Source organism: Anastrepha ludens, chromosome 4 (assembly GCF_028408465.1).
Source record: "Anastrepha ludens isolate Willacy chromosome 4, idAnaLude1.1, whole genome shotgun sequence".
Lineage (NCBI taxonomy): Eukaryota > Metazoa > Arthropoda > Insecta > Diptera > Tephritidae > Anastrepha > Anastrepha ludens.
Genome location: NC_071500.1, coordinates 116,218,751 through 116,234,221, shown reverse-complemented (window position 1 = coordinate 116,234,221; position 15,471 = coordinate 116,218,751). Strand labels below are relative to the sequence as shown.

The 15,471-nt window shown below is 36.1% G+C and overlaps 4 protein-coding genes across 15 annotated transcripts; 2 read left to right on the top strand and 2 right to left on the bottom strand.

Annotated features, from left to right (window-relative positions):
- The first annotated feature begins 1,286 nt into the window (after nt 1–1,286).
- On the top strand, nt 1,287–2,205 carry LOC128860775 (ER membrane protein complex subunit 4-like). The gene is made up of 3 exons (XM_054098511.1): nt 1,287–1,466; nt 1,526–1,655; nt 1,715–2,205. Exons 1-3 carry the CDS (start codon nt 1,411–1,413, stop codon nt 2,036–2,038), a joined length of 510 nt encoding a protein of 169 aa, XP_053954486.1. The 5' UTR covers nt 1,287–1,410; the 3' UTR covers nt 2,039–2,205.
- LOC128860776 (uncharacterized) lies at nt 2,050–4,345 on the bottom strand. 5 transcript variants are annotated; one of them, XR_008454296.1, is made up of 6 exons: nt 3,487–3,862; nt 3,337–3,390; nt 3,216–3,286; nt 2,953–2,971; nt 2,758–2,880; nt 2,050–2,321 (listed from the first exon to the last, which is right to left on the bottom strand). XR_008454296.1 is itself a non-coding variant. In XM_054098515.1 (5 exons), exons 2-5 carry the CDS (start codon nt 3,887–3,889, stop codon nt 2,261–2,263), a joined length of 201 nt encoding a protein of 66 aa, XP_053954490.1. In that variant the 5' UTR covers nt 3,890–3,940; nt 4,328–4,345; the 3' UTR covers nt 2,050–2,260. The 5 variants fall into 5 exon arrangements, 4 of the variants coding, with proteins under 4 accessions (XP_053954490.1, XP_053954489.1, XP_053954487.1 ...); XM_054098515.1 differs by lacking the exons at nt 2,758–2,880; nt 2,953–2,971; nt 3,487–3,862 and adding exons at nt 3,875–3,940; nt 4,328–4,345; XM_054098514.1 differs by lacking the exons at nt 2,758–2,880; nt 2,953–2,971; nt 3,487–3,862 and adding exons at nt 3,875–3,940; nt 4,255–4,320.
- Nucleotides 4,346–4,546: 201 nt separating this feature from the next.
- LOC128860773 (uncharacterized) lies at nt 4,547–9,424 on the top strand. Of its 8 annotated transcripts, XM_054098509.1 has the most exons (4): nt 5,333–5,419; nt 7,072–7,507; nt 8,057–9,181; nt 9,252–9,424. In XM_054098509.1, exons 3-4 carry the CDS (start codon nt 8,057–8,059, stop codon nt 9,327–9,329), a joined length of 1,203 nt encoding a protein of 400 aa, XP_053954484.1. In that variant the 5' UTR covers nt 5,333–5,419; nt 7,072–7,507; the 3' UTR covers nt 9,330–9,424. The 8 variants fall into 8 exon arrangements, 7 of the variants coding, with proteins under 7 accessions (XP_053954481.1, XP_053954478.1, XP_053954480.1 ...); XM_054098506.1 differs by lacking the exon at nt 7,072–7,507 and having other exon boundaries at nt 4,547–5,419; XR_008454295.1 differs by lacking the exons at nt 8,057–9,181; nt 9,252–9,424 and having other exon boundaries at nt 4,896–5,419; nt 5,483–7,354; nt 7,417–7,743.
- Nucleotides 9,425–9,454: 30 nt separating this feature from the next.
- LOC128860770 (protein O-mannosyltransferase 1) lies at nt 9,455–14,781 on the bottom strand. Its single transcript, XM_054098499.1, has 5 exons — nt 13,268–14,781; nt 12,642–13,207; nt 11,992–12,581; nt 10,647–10,833; nt 9,455–10,392 (listed from the first exon to the last, which is right to left on the bottom strand). Exons 1-5 carry the CDS (start codon nt 14,122–14,124, stop codon nt 9,635–9,637), a joined length of 2,958 nt encoding a protein of 985 aa, XP_053954474.1. The 5' UTR covers nt 14,125–14,781; the 3' UTR covers nt 9,455–9,634.
- Between the last annotated feature and the right edge of the window lie 690 nt (nt 14,782–15,471).

Below are 15,471 nucleotides of genomic sequence, written 5' to 3'. Positions count from 1 at the left end.
CGGATTTATATCAGGACAAAGGTTTTCACTTCATCAACAATCGCCAAAAAGGTTTAGACTAGTTATGTACCCAATTGTTTCAAAAAGGAGGAAAATTAAACAATACTTTGATAAAAAATGTGCCTTAGGAAACACAGTGAGTTCGCGTTTCTAGAAAACTAATAACTACGAAAAAATATTAGTATTTAAAATACATGTTCTGTTGTTGTTGTATCAGTATACACACCCCTCATACAAATAAGGCTGGACTGACAAATGCTGGTTCCGATAACGTACAGTAGGCCAATAAATTAGCAATGCATGCATACATTCTCTTTCTAATAATTTTAGTCATAAATAAATTTTTGCCACGCATCACCGTGATGACAGCAACTCTGTAATTTTTCTAATTAAAAACTCTGCGCATTCGTCAAAGCGAATATCTAGCTTCTGAAAAGTAGTGTCCAATGGACGAATAAGAACATTTATAGTATATAAAAGAAATCTTCTACATTTGTGAGATGGTTACTTCGAATCAGAATCACGAAAGTGATGCCGCGTGATACACAAAATGTGTGGAATGTTGAAAAACTTTTCAGCGTTTTACACTTGAATGATACAAACAAACTTAAAGCACGGTTTAAAGCAATTTATTTTTCAGTCGTTTTTGCACAGAATCATGGTGAACGATAAAACAACGGCATTCATTGAACTGATGTTTGATATCTAATATTTTGATCATTTACATCAGCTAAAAGCTGACGACGAAACTGTTGGATATTTTAAGTCAGTTGCGATCACTAATGCTTCTCAACACTGAACCATCGCGGGGGACCCATAAACTACCTTCTGTACGCCCCTGACATTAAACCTTAATGCGTTTCAAGGCTATATCCATATGGATTTGTGTAGACTAAGTTATGATATCCTGTTCCATATCATTAAAAATGTTTAGGAAAATAATAATGTACGCGAGATATATAATCAATATATGCATATTCAACTATTCCTTGTCTTTTTAATAGAATGTGAGAATTGGTTTTGCTATATTTTGAAGACTTTTTAGAAAATATCGGCAATGGGACAATTCAAATTTTTCGAGTATATGTTGAGGTTTTAACAGCTTAAACTTTCCCCAAAACTGTAATGCTGCTGGAGTGACAGTAACGTAGAATCAACTGTCGAGGGAATAAAATTTTTCGATTATATGACCCCGAAGCAAGTAGAAACTAAGTCATCCCACTGTTCGCCATCATTTGACAAATAGGTATACTCACCACCCCTCATTCACAATAGCGGACTGTTGACAGCTGTCAAATTAGCTGACTTGTGCTCATTTATCAGGTATTTAATATTTTTAGCATTCGACTTTAAATACAAAAATTGCAGTCGCTACTTTCTGTGAAAATTTGTTTAATAAAAGAAAAGAAAATGTCATCGAAGCAATCAGCGAAAAAGTTTAAGTGGGCATTGGAATTCAACAATAGGTTGGTTTTATACAGTAAACATTTTTATGTGTATGCTATCATTCAATAAATTTGTTCAGCAAAAATTCTGATTTGCCTTCACCTCCAGGTTACAATCCCTCGGTACTAGTTAATCACACTGAAGTTGTAAGAGACCAGAGGTTGGTCATTAAGAAGTCGTGGGATTTAGCGCTTGGTCCATTGAAACAGGTATGTAAATATACGTACAAATTTTTTCTATACCAAATCAATTACATTTTATTGAATAGATCCCAATGAACTTATTCATCATGTACATGTCCGGTAGTTCCATTTCGATATTCCCTATTATGATGGTGGGCATGATGTTAATTCGACCACTAAAGGCAATGTTTTCCACTTCAGTGACTTCAAAAATGGCAGAAGGCGCTCAAGGTAGCGGTCAGAAACTTGTATACTTTTTGGGTAATTTGGCAAACGTTACTGTCGCGTTGTACAAGTGCCACAGCATGGGTCTATTACCGACACATGCATCTGATTGGCTAGCATTTGTGGAACCACAAACGCGTCTAGAATACTGTGGCGGTGGGGTATCATTTGTTTACGATAAATAACAAGAAGTACCTACAATTTTTAGTCAACTGAATGCAATAGTTTTATTTTCTTAAATTCAGTATACTATATTTAAGTTATGTGAGTATCTCGGAAGCGCTAAATGGGAAATAAAAATATAAGTGGTATAATGAAAATAAAAATAATAAAAGTAAAGTAATTAAAACAATTATTAGCTTTCCAGTATTTATATGAAATCAAAGTAGAAACGCGCCGTGAATAAGTTAATCAATGAGTTTTTTCGCATTTTTCTTTGCATCATAAATTAGTTGCTCGGCCACAGACCTGAAAATATAAACATCATCAGTGTGGGATTGTCTAAAATAAAAATTGCAAACAGTCATTTCCAAGAGAATTTTTAAGGTAGAAATTTTATGCTATTTTAGTAGAACTTTATTTGAAAAAGTTTGAATTGATCGAAACCGCTAACATACATTATTCTCTTTGTCATGTTGTATTCTCTCGGCTCGTACATTAATTTTAAATACAACTAACCTAAACCTTTTCCGAAAAGTATTTGAAATTGAACTTAAAGTTAGAAACGTGAAAAATTTATTTTTACCATATCATTGAAGTTCATAATAGTAAATGTATGTATGTGTAACAGAGCATTCCAAATCTAAACTTCAATGATGCTGCACTAAATAAACTTTGTTGAAAATATAAATAATTTGATTCCCCTTGTAAATTCTTCTGCTTTTATAAATTATTGCTTGCATACCAATTCTAGTTTTGAAGACCCATAAAATTGGCAAGTTGTGTGATTGATTGTTGTTAATTTGAGTTCTAAAGTTTAATTTGCTATCAGGGTATTTTGGACTTTTTATCTGGGCACATTTTGCGTCTGCAAATTGTTTTAAGAATGAGAAAATTAGTTTAAGTGGCGATCTCTAGGTGTCACTTTATTATGGCTTACATTTTTATGGGCGAAAGAGCTTCATTTGCGTATAGGATAAAACAAAGTTAGACATTTTATTGCATTGTTATCGTTAATAAATATTTTTCATAAGAAAAGGAGAAAGCCATAAATTATGTATTTTTTTTTTAATATTCATGGACTTTCTTCTTTTGTCTTTATCTATCATACAGCTGTATTTGCCGGGATTTAAAACTAGCGGCTCGATCATAGTTTATTAAAAAGTGATGCTTAATTAGTGTGTGTTTTAAATTCTTTATTACTTTTTTCGGTGTTCGTCGGCAAATTCTTTTATTTTATCCACCAGCTTGCCAGGCTCATCAACACGAGGAACCTGAAAATATGCCAGGCTCAATTAATAGTTAAAACGAAATATGTATATACCTCATAATTTTGACTTATGTATATTCCGGTATATATACCCGCACCAAAAGTTATCTGAAATTGAGGATAACAATTAATAAATTATAACATAGCTAAATTCAGGCTTCATTAAATTAGTATACAGACATATTCGGTTGGTGTCATACCTACTGATATTAAAATGAACATCACTATAGCCGAGCACAAATACATTTTTTCGATTGCGCTATGAATTTTGTCGATTTAAACTGCATTCTCTTAAAATCATTTTAGCCAGTTATATAATTCCTAATTTATACAAAAATGATTTAAAGCCACCACGTAGGCTGATTTAACTATATGTATTTACAAATGTAGTATAATAAATTACATACATATATAATTATTTAGACAAAGAATCATAGCAGAAAGATTATCGCGAATGTGTGCAAATCGTCAAAAATTGCGTGCGTCTTTCGCCTGATGTTTTTATACGTTATCATACCAACTTCCAAACTCTAATATGCAATATCAAAAACAAATTGCGATGTGTGTGCATACCAAGTAAATAAAAACTTACCAAAAATTTCAACATGTCTGAAAAATCAAACGCCACTTTGAAGAGTTTCTCAAAAACTGAGCACAGCTGAGCACAAAAAAGAAACGAAAGCAAAGACGGAAACAATAACAAGTTGTAAAAGAAACCAGCTGGCGTAGACAATAACTAATGGGAAATGATGAACGGGGCAAATAGAAAGTGAGACGATTGCGGAGGGAATCAAGAGTTCTATAGATATTAATATGCTTTGTTGTTGTGATTAGCTCTAGTATGCTAGTATGTAAGTTAGATAATCACTGACTAAATTGGTTGGAGTGATTTTTTCTATAATTTAGAGAAGGTAGTAATTTTTATGGACACTGTGTGAAATTAAATTTTGCGTAAATTCACTAGAAGCCTACTATTCAGTAGAAAGAAAAACTTAGAACCAATCAAAAAGAGCGGAATAGAATTAATCAAACTTGAAATGCTTACTAAAATATGTTCCCTTGGTTCGAACAGCTAAAGGCTTGAATATTGCAGAAAAATCGAAAGTGAACAAGCATGCACATTTCGAAATTTTCGATCATTAGCATTTTATGTACATATACGTGTGAACCAAAAAAAACCTGTACGCCAAAGGGTTTTGCCTTTGACAAGTATTATCTCTAGAACCCCTTAAACTTCAAAGTTGCAACCAAAAGTTACTAAAAGGCTATTTTATTTTCTTTCAATAAGTAGAAAGAATTTATTTTGAAAAACTCATTTTATTATCCGAAACTTCAAGAGCCGAGAACCAAAAACAATGTGTACAGCATCTATTAATTAAAAATAGTACCACCTGTTTTTCCTTTTTTCCGTTTCCCGTTTTTCTTGTACTTGAAAATAACAATTAATTTTCATATTTAAGTTAGTGCCAATATTTACTGAGTTTTTGTAGAAAATGTATATAAGATTTTATCCTGTGTAAAGAAAGTCAAGTTTGACCCCTGAGAGTATTTACTTTCGTGTATTTAGTAATATACAAGAGTAAAACTATTAGTGTTTTTTGTTGATAATTTTTGAATGATGAAACAAATTAATTCGCTATCTTAGATTATTGATTTGAGGCCAATACGAATTTATCGACTTGTCATTTTTAGCAATTTTCCATGTGCCACTTAAAGTAGATAAATACCGATTTTTGGACATTGTGAACGCGATTTCATAAAATATTTGATAATTCGTAACAAAAATATCGTATCGTGAACAAACTGAATTAAGTAATTTAAAAAATTCGGTGTTTTATAAAACCGATTTTTTTAACATCACAAGTGCTTAGCATTAAACCACAAAACAAATGTCAGATAAAGAGGGATGCCCGAGTACCATCGCTGTTGTCAAATATAAATAAACACTAAGCTTAAAATATTTACGCTCAACGAGAAAGTTGCGTATACAATAGATTTGATTAAATAAAGCCGGCAGTTCATGGAACTTGGAACAAAAGGACTCAAATAAGGCTTGACAGCAATGTTCAATTTATTGTGTAACGCCTATTATGTATTAATTATTTTTCACAGATACGCAGCTCCTGGATCGTTACAAGTAAATATATTTCTGGACGGGTTACATAATGCTAATCTTATTAGTGTTTGTTTATCCTGAAAGTATGTAGAAATGGATAATTTAGATGATGATTGCTTGGTGAGTATTTTTAAGCATGTTACAGACATCCGTGATCAGGTACACATTGCGCGAGTTTGTTCGCGTTTTGGAGAGATTTTCATAGGCATATGGCGCCGTCAGAATACCTACCGGACTCTCAATTTATCAGAATGGCGTAATTGGCTGCCAGACGCACAGGATTTCTCATATTTCTTTCAAGCAACACGCGATGGCTTGATGTCAATAGTCGTCGATGATGAAACTTTAAATACATTTTTGGTTGATATGCGGTATTTTTTGAATGCAACTGGGAATAAAGCTGATAGTGAAAGTAACCGTCTCTCTCTGAAAGGGGTACGACATTTTGTAGATGAAGAAAAATCTATGGATACCATGATTACAGATAGCGATACGAAAATTTTAGCACAAACATTTCCAAATCTAAAATCACTGTATATAAAGGAACCCCTAAGTGGACAGCATCTTGTCGATTTTTTACAACTAGAGGAATTGTATTTATACGTGCCATCGAACACTCACTTCGAGATTGAAAATGCCCATTTTGAGGAGATATGCCTGCGGTTAAAAAATTTGCGAATATTAGATGTACGCAGATATGACGGAAAGAGTTGCCTTGATTTGAAACCTGTGTTAAACTGTAACAGCTTGGCTACGCTTAAAGTTAATTTAAATCCACTTAAAAATATCCTCTCGGAAGTATTGCGGCTACCGAAATTGGTTTGTCTTAATGTAATGCTGGATTTTGAAATCGATATTGGAAGCATACAAAACGTAGATACGCATGATTTCAAAATTTACGAAACAGTTGAATTTCATGATATATTAAAAACTCAGAAGGAGCGTATAAACGGTATAGCAATAGATCTTTACTATTTTCCATTGGATTCCAATTTGGATTTAGATTTAGCTCTGTGGCAAGGTGGGAAGAAATTGAAAAAATTTTGCCTTTGTAACTGTGAATTTAATCCGGATGAACTGATAAATTACTTAAGCACGATGAACTGCTTGGAAATTCTATGCTGTCGCCATTGGGAACAATTGGAAAACAAACATGTAGTACATTTCGTTGAGCGATGTCCACAATTGGAACATTTGGACATTAGTTACTGTCCTAACATCAATGGAAAGTTACTTTATCAAATATTGGACGTACTCAAAATGCAGGATAAGGAATATCCATTGCATCTCTATTATCTGAGAAGTGGCCTCGAACATGAAGTGGAAAAAATGGTGAATAAATATGACCCGATGATTTGGCGTTTAGTGAAATTATCCACGGAATTTCCGCCCGGTTCGGAAAAGGGATTGAGTTATGTGTATCGAGGTTATGAGTTTGATTTCATTTGCAATGATATGTCACCGCAAAGTTTCTAGATTAAGAGCCTAACGCAATGTTTTGATCTCTGACAATCAAAAAAGCTTAATCGATTTCAAAATAAATATATTTACATATGTATGTATTTACCATGTATGAAACAATTGCATTTTTAGAACTTCCCGTTATCCTTTTAGTATCTCAAGATTTACCAAAAATGTTCACATGAGTTTCAGTAGAAATATGATGTTTATAGGTAAAGGAGGAAATCTGGCCAACACCAAATCGTTCATCGGCTTTCAACGCTATGACCAGCAGCCAAGTTACTTTCACAATTTGTAATCTACTACTGGTATTAGTCGTATCTCTTACGCGCAAAGTAAAGTCTTTAGAATTGGTACCTGATGTTAATTTTGCTCTCTGACAGACAAAAATATTTAAAATAATGTGAATTAAGAATGTTTTAAAGACTAAACAAGTTAGTGTGGAAAATAAAATAAAATTCTAAGACTCAAACAGAAATACGCAAAGTGCATACGGTGACCAAAAATTCCCATTATTTCTGCTTAGTTTACATTCAATTGCTACATTTTTTCATTAGCGCGAATACCATCAGTGGTGTAAGAATTTATTCCTTTCGCAAAAATTAGTTGCGCAATTTGGTGATTAACAGACATCGCGTGCTTAAAAGGGTAATATAAAGCTGAAGTGATAACACAAAGTATTATTATATTACTTATGTAACAAGAATATTTAATAAAAATAAGTATACAATGAATGAATATTGGTGGATGACGATGCCACTGTTATCAGTGATGTAATGCCAATAGTTTCTGGCCTGTGCCGCGTACCATTCACAATTAATTTTTTGTCGATGGTTTGTTATATGAATTTAAAGCGTTGCCACTTGTTATGAAATTAACTCTCCGAAAAAATTGTCAGTATTTTTTCGCATATTCTGAAAAATTTTAATTAAAACAATTGTTTAATTTAATCTAATGATAAACTCAATTCTGTGCCCAGTGTTACAAGTAGAGAAAAGCGCGTTTTTAAATTTCATATCTTTATGTTTTACCCGTTTTTATAATGGGGACATTACTTAATGAATATCGTAAAAAATATATAGTTTTTGAGTTATGACCATATAGCGATCAACATATATATATTTTTCTAAAAACATTTTTAGTTACAATTTAAATTATAAGTATGCCAATTTGTAAATTTGTAATTTTAATTCATAGATGTTGCAGCTCCTGAATTTGAATGATGACTGTCTCTATAGTATTTGCGCGTTCCTTGAACTGGATGACCAGTTATCAATGAAAAACGCGTGTAGGCGTCTGGATTTGGTAGTAAAGTTGTTATGGCGTTATCAATGTAAAATACTTTCAATAACATACACCCAAATGATGACATTCAAAGAAGAGGGAAAGCAGAATTTTGTTGATCTGATGACTTGTGTTTGTGACTCTTTGGAAGAGCTAAGCATCGCCAATATCGAAAGCGCGCAACTAAGATGGGTTGCTCACTTAAGATTTCCTAAGCTAAATTTTTTAGAATGTAATATTTCTCACAACGAGAATGGGGTCAATGATGAGGACGTTCGTTTTGTTACGCAAATTTGTCCTTATATTACTAAATTGGTGCTAATGAGTAGTACAACAGGCAAATACATAGTGAACTTGCACCTGCTCACTGAGTTAGATCTGAGTTGTTGCAATTATTTGGATACAAATTATTTGGCGGAAATCTGCCAAACTTTGAAATTGCGAAAACTTTCCTTACTTTATTATGGCTACAACACGTTGCTAGATGATGGATTGTCCTCGATCGCTAATTGCCATACACTCGAAGAGCTGAAGATCGACGATCACCACCTATTGCTCTTTATCGATGAACTGCTGGGAATGCCACGCATGCGTAAGATCGTTTGCTACACACGTGATTATGACGTCTTCTTAATGGGAAAATTGGCTCAGGCGCACGGCGTACGCATACACACACTTATTTTTAACAGTGTTCTTTGGTCAAACGATCGCCATATCGCATATATACGGCTGATGCCAAATTTGCAACGATTCATACTGCAGGATGATGACATTGAGGACGAACAGCTCGAAATTTTGGCCCAGTGCTTGAATCACCTCCGAGAATTCCATTTCAGCAGCAGCCGCCTAGAAAGTGATAATGGAATTTTGGACATTGTGAAGCGGTGCAAAAAGTTAGAAGTACTAAATTTAACAAAATCGAATATTAGTGGCAGCTTTTTGCAGAAAATAGGTGCTGTTCTGAGTGAGACAAAGCGAGATGGTCCTTTGAAATTGTATTGCGGCGAGACAGCGATTGCTAATGAACTCATCTTAGAGGTAAGCAACTAATTCAAATTCTAGCATATATTTGAATTTAAAATTTTTTTTAATCAAAATTTCGCTATAGAATGAGCAGTTACTTGTTTCGATTGAGGATCCACTTTTGAAGTTGCCTTGTGGACGTTGCTTCCAATGCGAATGGTAATCATTACATCAAAACATATGTACGTATATACACATGCATGTAAATAAATTTGAAGAATTAATAAACAAAATTAATATTGTTTCCATAAAAAACCCCATGCAGCTATTTAAAAATAGATCTTTTTATTTTAAAATATATTATATCTTTTTTATTACTTTACCTACTTTGTGAGTGATTTCATAAAAATTCATATAAACCATTGTCACTTTCCTTGCTTACATAAATACATATGTATACATGTTCCAATGCCTTCAACTCATAATCTCGTTATTTTTATATATAAAATTGTCACGATTTTCGGTCAGCTATTTGAGTACATGCTGTCGTTGCAATATGAAGTCCCACGTATCCTTCCACCGCAAGCTGATCACTTCCTGTGCAGTAATTTTCTGTATTCCGTATGTAAGTGGTAGAAACTTCAAAAATACCCACACAACGGACATAAACCAAACTATAATACCCAGCCTATAGCCACGCGCTAACCAAATCCACTTCTGATGCAAAACACCTTGCCCAGAGGCATCGGTATCAGAATAACAGCGCAGCCGCAACAGATAGTCGATGTGTTCCAGAACATAGCACAATAGCAAAAGTTTGAAGAGGAAGGCAGGCAGGTAGTTGTGCAAAAATAGTGCGCGATCCACTGTAAAATAGGGCAGGTAGTGCATAAGATAACCAACCAAGAATATATCGCCAACTTCACGGAACCGTTTCCATTCCCTTTCGGGAAGATCGAAGTGCAGGCGGCGACGGCGCAGCACATAGAATACGTTTAGTGCGATGTAGAACAGGAGTGCTGCAGTTCCAGTGTACCAAATGATGACATTACCAAGCAAATGTATCTGACTGTTCGTCTTACTATCAACCCAGTAGGCGATGCCTTTGTCCAGCAAGGGCCATTCGAGTGGGGAGGAGCTATACATGTGCGAATCCAACTGTTTCGTGTTCCAAATCATTTTCGTTTGTAACTCAAAAAATTTCGATAAAAAGCTTAGCTTTATCTTTTTCGTGGGAATCATCTCGGCTTTAAGGAGTTGCCGCTCACGCTCTCGTTGATCTTGTGCTACGTAAAGAACAATGAAATAAATTTTATTATTATTACAATAAGCATTTTGACCGCTTTTATTTAACGGATGAGTAACGACGATTATATCGGATCTCAAATTCACATAATAATTCTGAACTCCAAGTATTTTTTATAAAGTTTTCTCAAAATCACTTCAAATGCATTTCTATCATTACTCTCCCGTTTCTAGAACTGATTCTCCCCGGCAAAATTGCAAACATATTAAAAAAGGGTTTTCAAGGATTCATTACTTTTTGTGTAGCGATGCTCCTCTACATTCCATATTACATCCTTGTGTTCCACGATCCGATCAGCCACCACTTCGTGTTGATTAAATCCCCACTCGGGAAGCTGCCGTCCACTGTAACGCAATGCTGCGCCAGTTGTATGATGGATAAGTCGCACCTCGGATTTAATGGCGTGCCAAATAGGTCCTTCCTACCAAATAAATTACACAAATATTTGTGTGGTGAATTAACAAATAACGCGTGAGGTTAATCGGTACAATCTCAAAGATATATGACACCGTGCGACACATGTTTGCACACTTTCTAGTAAGCTGTTTTTTCATGAAATATTGCAAGTTTCATAAGAAGAAATTAATTGATAAAACAAGTAAGGAACCCGGCCAAACCTTACCTACCCGCGCACGTTTAACTAAACTCTAATTTGGGCTGGCTGTTCATTTTTATAATCCAACAAACTTATAGCTAATCAGAATTATATGTAGCTTGTGAAATCAGAGGAGAGATAAGGACCAGTTCCTCCGTATGCTTCAGTAATTTTGCTACTACAAAAATATCACGTTTTCTTGCATTTAGGAAATTAAAATTATATGGGAGGTTGACTCTGTTATTGACTGGCCTCGCCCATTTTTTTTAGAAAAATTTACCTTGTATCAAGGGTGGTATATGTAAACTTTTTCAGAAGTTATGTGTTATAACATCAGATAGGCGAAGGAAATTTGACCAGGGCCACGATATAAAGGAAACGATATTGGAGGTATCCTCGCTGAGTACTCCTGGCCACTTTGCCGTGATATATTCCTGAAGCTTTCAATCGTCAGAAAAAGCACTCAAAATTTATTACAAAATTAGAAAGTTGGTAGAAAACATTTCTACTCATTTTATTTCTTATTTGTTCCAAATAATTTTAAATTGGAATATTTAAATTTGTGACTCAGAAGAAGTTCTTGTATAAAACAAGCCCGTATGAGTAATATTACAATTTTGCATTTAAAAAACGTAAACCAATAAATAATCCAGAAAAAACGTTAGGCACGGGTATCCTTTTTTAGCCCTACTTTCCGAACAGGTCTCGTTCGAGTGTGTACGCAAAATGTGAATTTTGTCAGACGATATTATACATAAATGTAAGCCTAATAACGGCCCTATGACTGAAAGACGAAAGAGACTTTAATTCAAATTGTTCCATTTTTTATCTAATATCCTTATCAAAAGCTCTTAGATGCGACGAATAATTGTTACTAAATATTAATTTGGGTTTGGACTGTTCGCATATCGCCATGAGTCTTCTACCAAGTTATATGTATGGTATGCATGTTCTTCAAATATTTTAATATTTTTGAGTACCTACCGTGTCACGATTTAAAATCTCCACTCGCCACAATAGTTCACCAGGCATCTTAATTTCATAGTCGATGTAGCATGAGACCTCTTGACATTGCGGGGTCATGGGTGCAGCTACATCATGGGAGTTCAGTCCACGACTAGTAATGCCATGCACCAATTGAATAATATCTCCATGCCGTATAACATCCAATTCATCTCCGACGACCAAATCTTCGCGCTTCGGACGCTTCACAATCCACCAGTTGTTTACGTCTTTGAAAGAGTAGCAAGTGACTTGCTGTTGATGCGAAGAACCACGCTTATCCGGATAACGCACTGGATAGACGTGAGCGTGTGAGTGCAACCAACAAGTGCGGCCATGAGTGTGACGCAGAGTTATCTGTGAACCGTGGACAACTTTTACCGGCTGACCTTTGGTGATGGAGGCCAGCCCGCCATCAAGGGAAGCCTGGAAGGCACTAGTCATAGCACTATCATGCGGCCCAGCGCGATACAATGTCTGCAAATGGATATAGAAAATGCTTACATACAAGGCGAGTGGCACAACGGTGAACAAAATTATGCGGCTAAGAGTTTGCAAAATGATATGAAGATCTGTGGAGAAAATATAGCTTTAGCAATGAAGGATAAATCAAGTTTACATCTGGAACTTGCTTGATAGCGTATAATCGTATAATTTATCCCACAGGAATCGGCAAGACAGATAGATGGCAAGACCGTACGTTAGGAATCCGGCATATTTTACGCTCGCCGCGAACGTGAAGCACGAGACCGCAGCTAACCCTGACACCAACCAAAGAGGGCTTCCGAAACGACCACCTTGGAAGCGCAACATGTAGTAGAGACCAGAGGTAGCGAAGAACAAAAGCATGGACTCCATCAATATAAATCGTGATTGCGTGAGTAACGCATTGTCTAAAATTACAAGTAGGCCTCCCAAGAAAGCAAACCATTCCGAAAGTCGTGCGGCCAGAAGCAGTTTGTATACTATAGGAGCTAAGGCACTTCCACACAACGCCGGGACAAAACGTAGCCAAAATATTGGAACATTTTCACTATATTCCGCTCCAATGTGTTGAAAAGTGTAATTGCCATCGTAGCCGCTGGCGGCATGAGCAACTGCGGCTATTAGCTGCTTGCCCAATGGCGGATGTTGGTCGAAGAAGAAAATGTTTCGCATGTAAAAGGATATGTACTTGCCGTAATGAAGCTCGTCAAAGCTGAAGAGGAATCAATGGATGGATTATTGCATTATCGGGATAAGGAAAAATTGCACTTACACGACATGCCGCGGCATTGAAAGCTTATAGAAGCGTGTACAAAGTGACAAAACAAATAAAAGCCACGTACACAAGTCCAGTTGCAGGCTTACGGTGAAGGGCCGTTCTGGCGCAGACAAAACGGAATCTTGGGCCGAGGATTTCACAGTGGCATGGTGAATCTTTGTCGTTACAGCATCGCTACCGACACCTGAATCGGGCGAACTGTCACGTAAAGCCGTTACAGCTGCTGCTGCTTGCACAGAAGGCAGGTTAAGCGCTGCGTCTGATGCGCTCTGTCTCAAACTGGTAGCAGTAGAACTTCGGCTGCGACGACTGCTCTGCGAGTGGGGCGTACAAGACGATAACGACGCGTTTGAAGCAACTGATGCGCGCTGCATACTTTGATGCTGCTGGTGTTGCGCAAGCGCGGTAAAATGCTCGCTCAGCGCATTCAGACGGCAGTTCACATCGCGGCAACAAGCTATGCTGCCATTGCATAGTGTGGAAGTGGTGGCGCGCAGAACTAGGGCAGAGGTGGTGTTATTGGTTGTTTTAGGAGATATGTAGTTGTTGCCGTTGCTAGCGGTGGGCTGCTTCTTCGTTCCTCTCCGCATAATTCCAACAAGTATGTCGCCTAACGAACACTGTTGAAGTCTTTCGTTTGGAGAAGTGGCCGCTATCGTTGATGGATTGTTTGAGCCGTTTGTTGTAGAATTTATAATTGTGGCAGTTATTGTTCTTGTAGTGGCGGCGTTAGAGTTAACGGCGGCTGAGTCTGTGCTTACAGCAGCATGCTTTAATTTAGGTTTTGTTGATACTTTAGAGATTGATGTAGTTGTTTTGCGACGCTGCACGGTGCTAGCATAGCTGGTCATGGCGAAACACGGAAAACAGTTGTTGCTGCTCAGCAATGAATTATTTGTAGCTTTTTGTTTCACAAATCACATTTCTATTAAACCTATAAACTATTCATTCGTATATTATAAATTTTTAGTTTGCTGTTTTTTTATTTTTTGTTTGTTTTTCCGTTATTATCTTTAACTCAACTGCAGTACAAAATCTTTACGCACCTGTACCTTTAATCCCATCTAAAGTTGCTAACAAATTTTCACTTAAATTCAACTTTCTCTCTTGTACTGTGCCACCTTGAATAGTATGGCGCTCAAGTAAACGAACAAAAACAAAGACTGCTAGATATAAATTCAATTCGGTTGATCGCACACACCGGACAACTAAGTTTTAGGTTTTGCTACACCTGGTCTACTTTTATTAAAGTTGCTACACTCTTACTTCGCGAAATTCCCACACATGTCTCTATTCACATTCTACTCAAACAAACATGCAATCGTATAGTCCAATTTTGCGTGTGAATAAATATTATTTAACACAATACTACAACTTTGCGCTTATTAAATTTGTTATGCAGTCGCGCATGCGCAACCAGTCCATTGGAATGTTGTAAGATTTTCACTGTCAATGCGTGTCTCCCACCACACGTACCGTAAGCGTTGCGAGTACAACCGTCGCCACGTATTCTGATTTAACAACTAAACACAAGAGTCAACCATTTGATTGTGCGCACTTTTGGCCAATATGGCTAAGCGGCTAGTTGAGGGCTCTCCAAAGCGGTTTAATGAGTTTCTCCGCTGCGCTCAGTAAGCACACCACAACGATAGTGTGTGCTTGCACCTGCTACCGCTTGCATATGTATGCATGTATATGCTTATTTGTATGCTTTTTCACTAAATAATTATAACGTTATATTTATTAATAAAAATAATATTTATTTATTGTTATTATTCTTCAGAATTATTATATTCCTATCCAGTTTGCAAGCCAATAAAACTAGCCAAATGAGTGGTTGAAATCAAAATTGTTCAGACAAAGAAAGATCAAGCCGTGAAGGGGAAAGTAATCAATTTAAATTTGTATGCAAACAAGTTGATTACCCGCACCTAAAAACAGAAATAATATTGATGTATAAATATTTTACTTCCGAGGCCGAGTTCTCTCCTTAAATAAAACAATGTACATATGCACGCATTCAGTAGCAGAGCACAGTTTCTCTCACATTTCCCTCTCTACCTCCTGAAAAGTCGATATTTGATCTTCGCATTTTTGATACAAACAAATCTATTTCAAGTTTCTCATTGTTAGTCCATTTCCACTGACCAAACCATCTTTTGCAGCCAGCATCTCGCTGGTACTTTGAAGATGTTTTT

Excerpts from the sequence above, each read along its gene's own strand:
- LOC128860775 (XM_054098511.1), top strand. The coding sequence starts at position 1,411 with ATGTCATCGAAGCAATCAGCGAAAAAGTTTAAGTGGGCATTGGAATTC. Across the intron at positions 1,467-1,525 it reads GCATTGGAATTCAACAATAG|CAAAAATTCTGATTTGCCTT; the intron begins GTTGGTTTTATA and ends AAATTTGTTCAG. Across the intron at positions 1,656-1,714 it reads CGCTTGGTCCATTGAAACAG|ATCCCAATGAACTTATTCAT; the intron begins GTATGTAAATAT and ends TTTATTGAATAG.
- LOC128860776 (XM_054098512.1), bottom strand. The coding sequence starts at position 3,528 with ATGTATTTGTGCTCGGCTATAGTGATGTTCATTTTAATATCA. Across the intron at positions 3,391-3,486 it reads TGATGTTCATTTTAATATCA|ATAACTTTTGGTGCGGGTAT; the intron begins GTAGGTATGACA and ends CCTCAATTTCAG. Across the intron at positions 2,322-3,215 it reads GCCGACGAACACCGAAAAAA|GTCTGTGGCCGAGCAACTAA; the intron begins GTAATAAAGAAT and ends TTATATTTTCAG.
- LOC128860773 (XM_054098503.1), top strand. The coding sequence starts at position 5,345 with ATGTTCAATTTATTGTGTAACGCCTATTATGTATTAATTATTTTTCAC. Across the intron at positions 5,420-5,482 it reads CAGCTCCTGGATCGTTACAA|TATGTAGAAATGGATAATTT; the intron begins GTAAATATATTT and ends TTATCCTGAAAG.
- LOC128860770 (XM_054098499.1), bottom strand. The coding sequence starts at position 14,124 with ATGACCAGCTATGCTAGCACCGTGCAGCGTCGCAAAACAACTACATCA. Across the intron at positions 12,582-12,641 it reads ATACGATTATACGCTATCAA|ATCTTCATATCATTTTGCAA; the intron begins GCAAGTTCCAGA and ends TTTTCTCCACAG. Across the intron at positions 10,834-11,991 it reads AGATTTTAAATCGTGACACG|GAAGGACCTATTTGGCACGC; the intron begins GTAGGTACTCAA and ends TTTATTTGGTAG.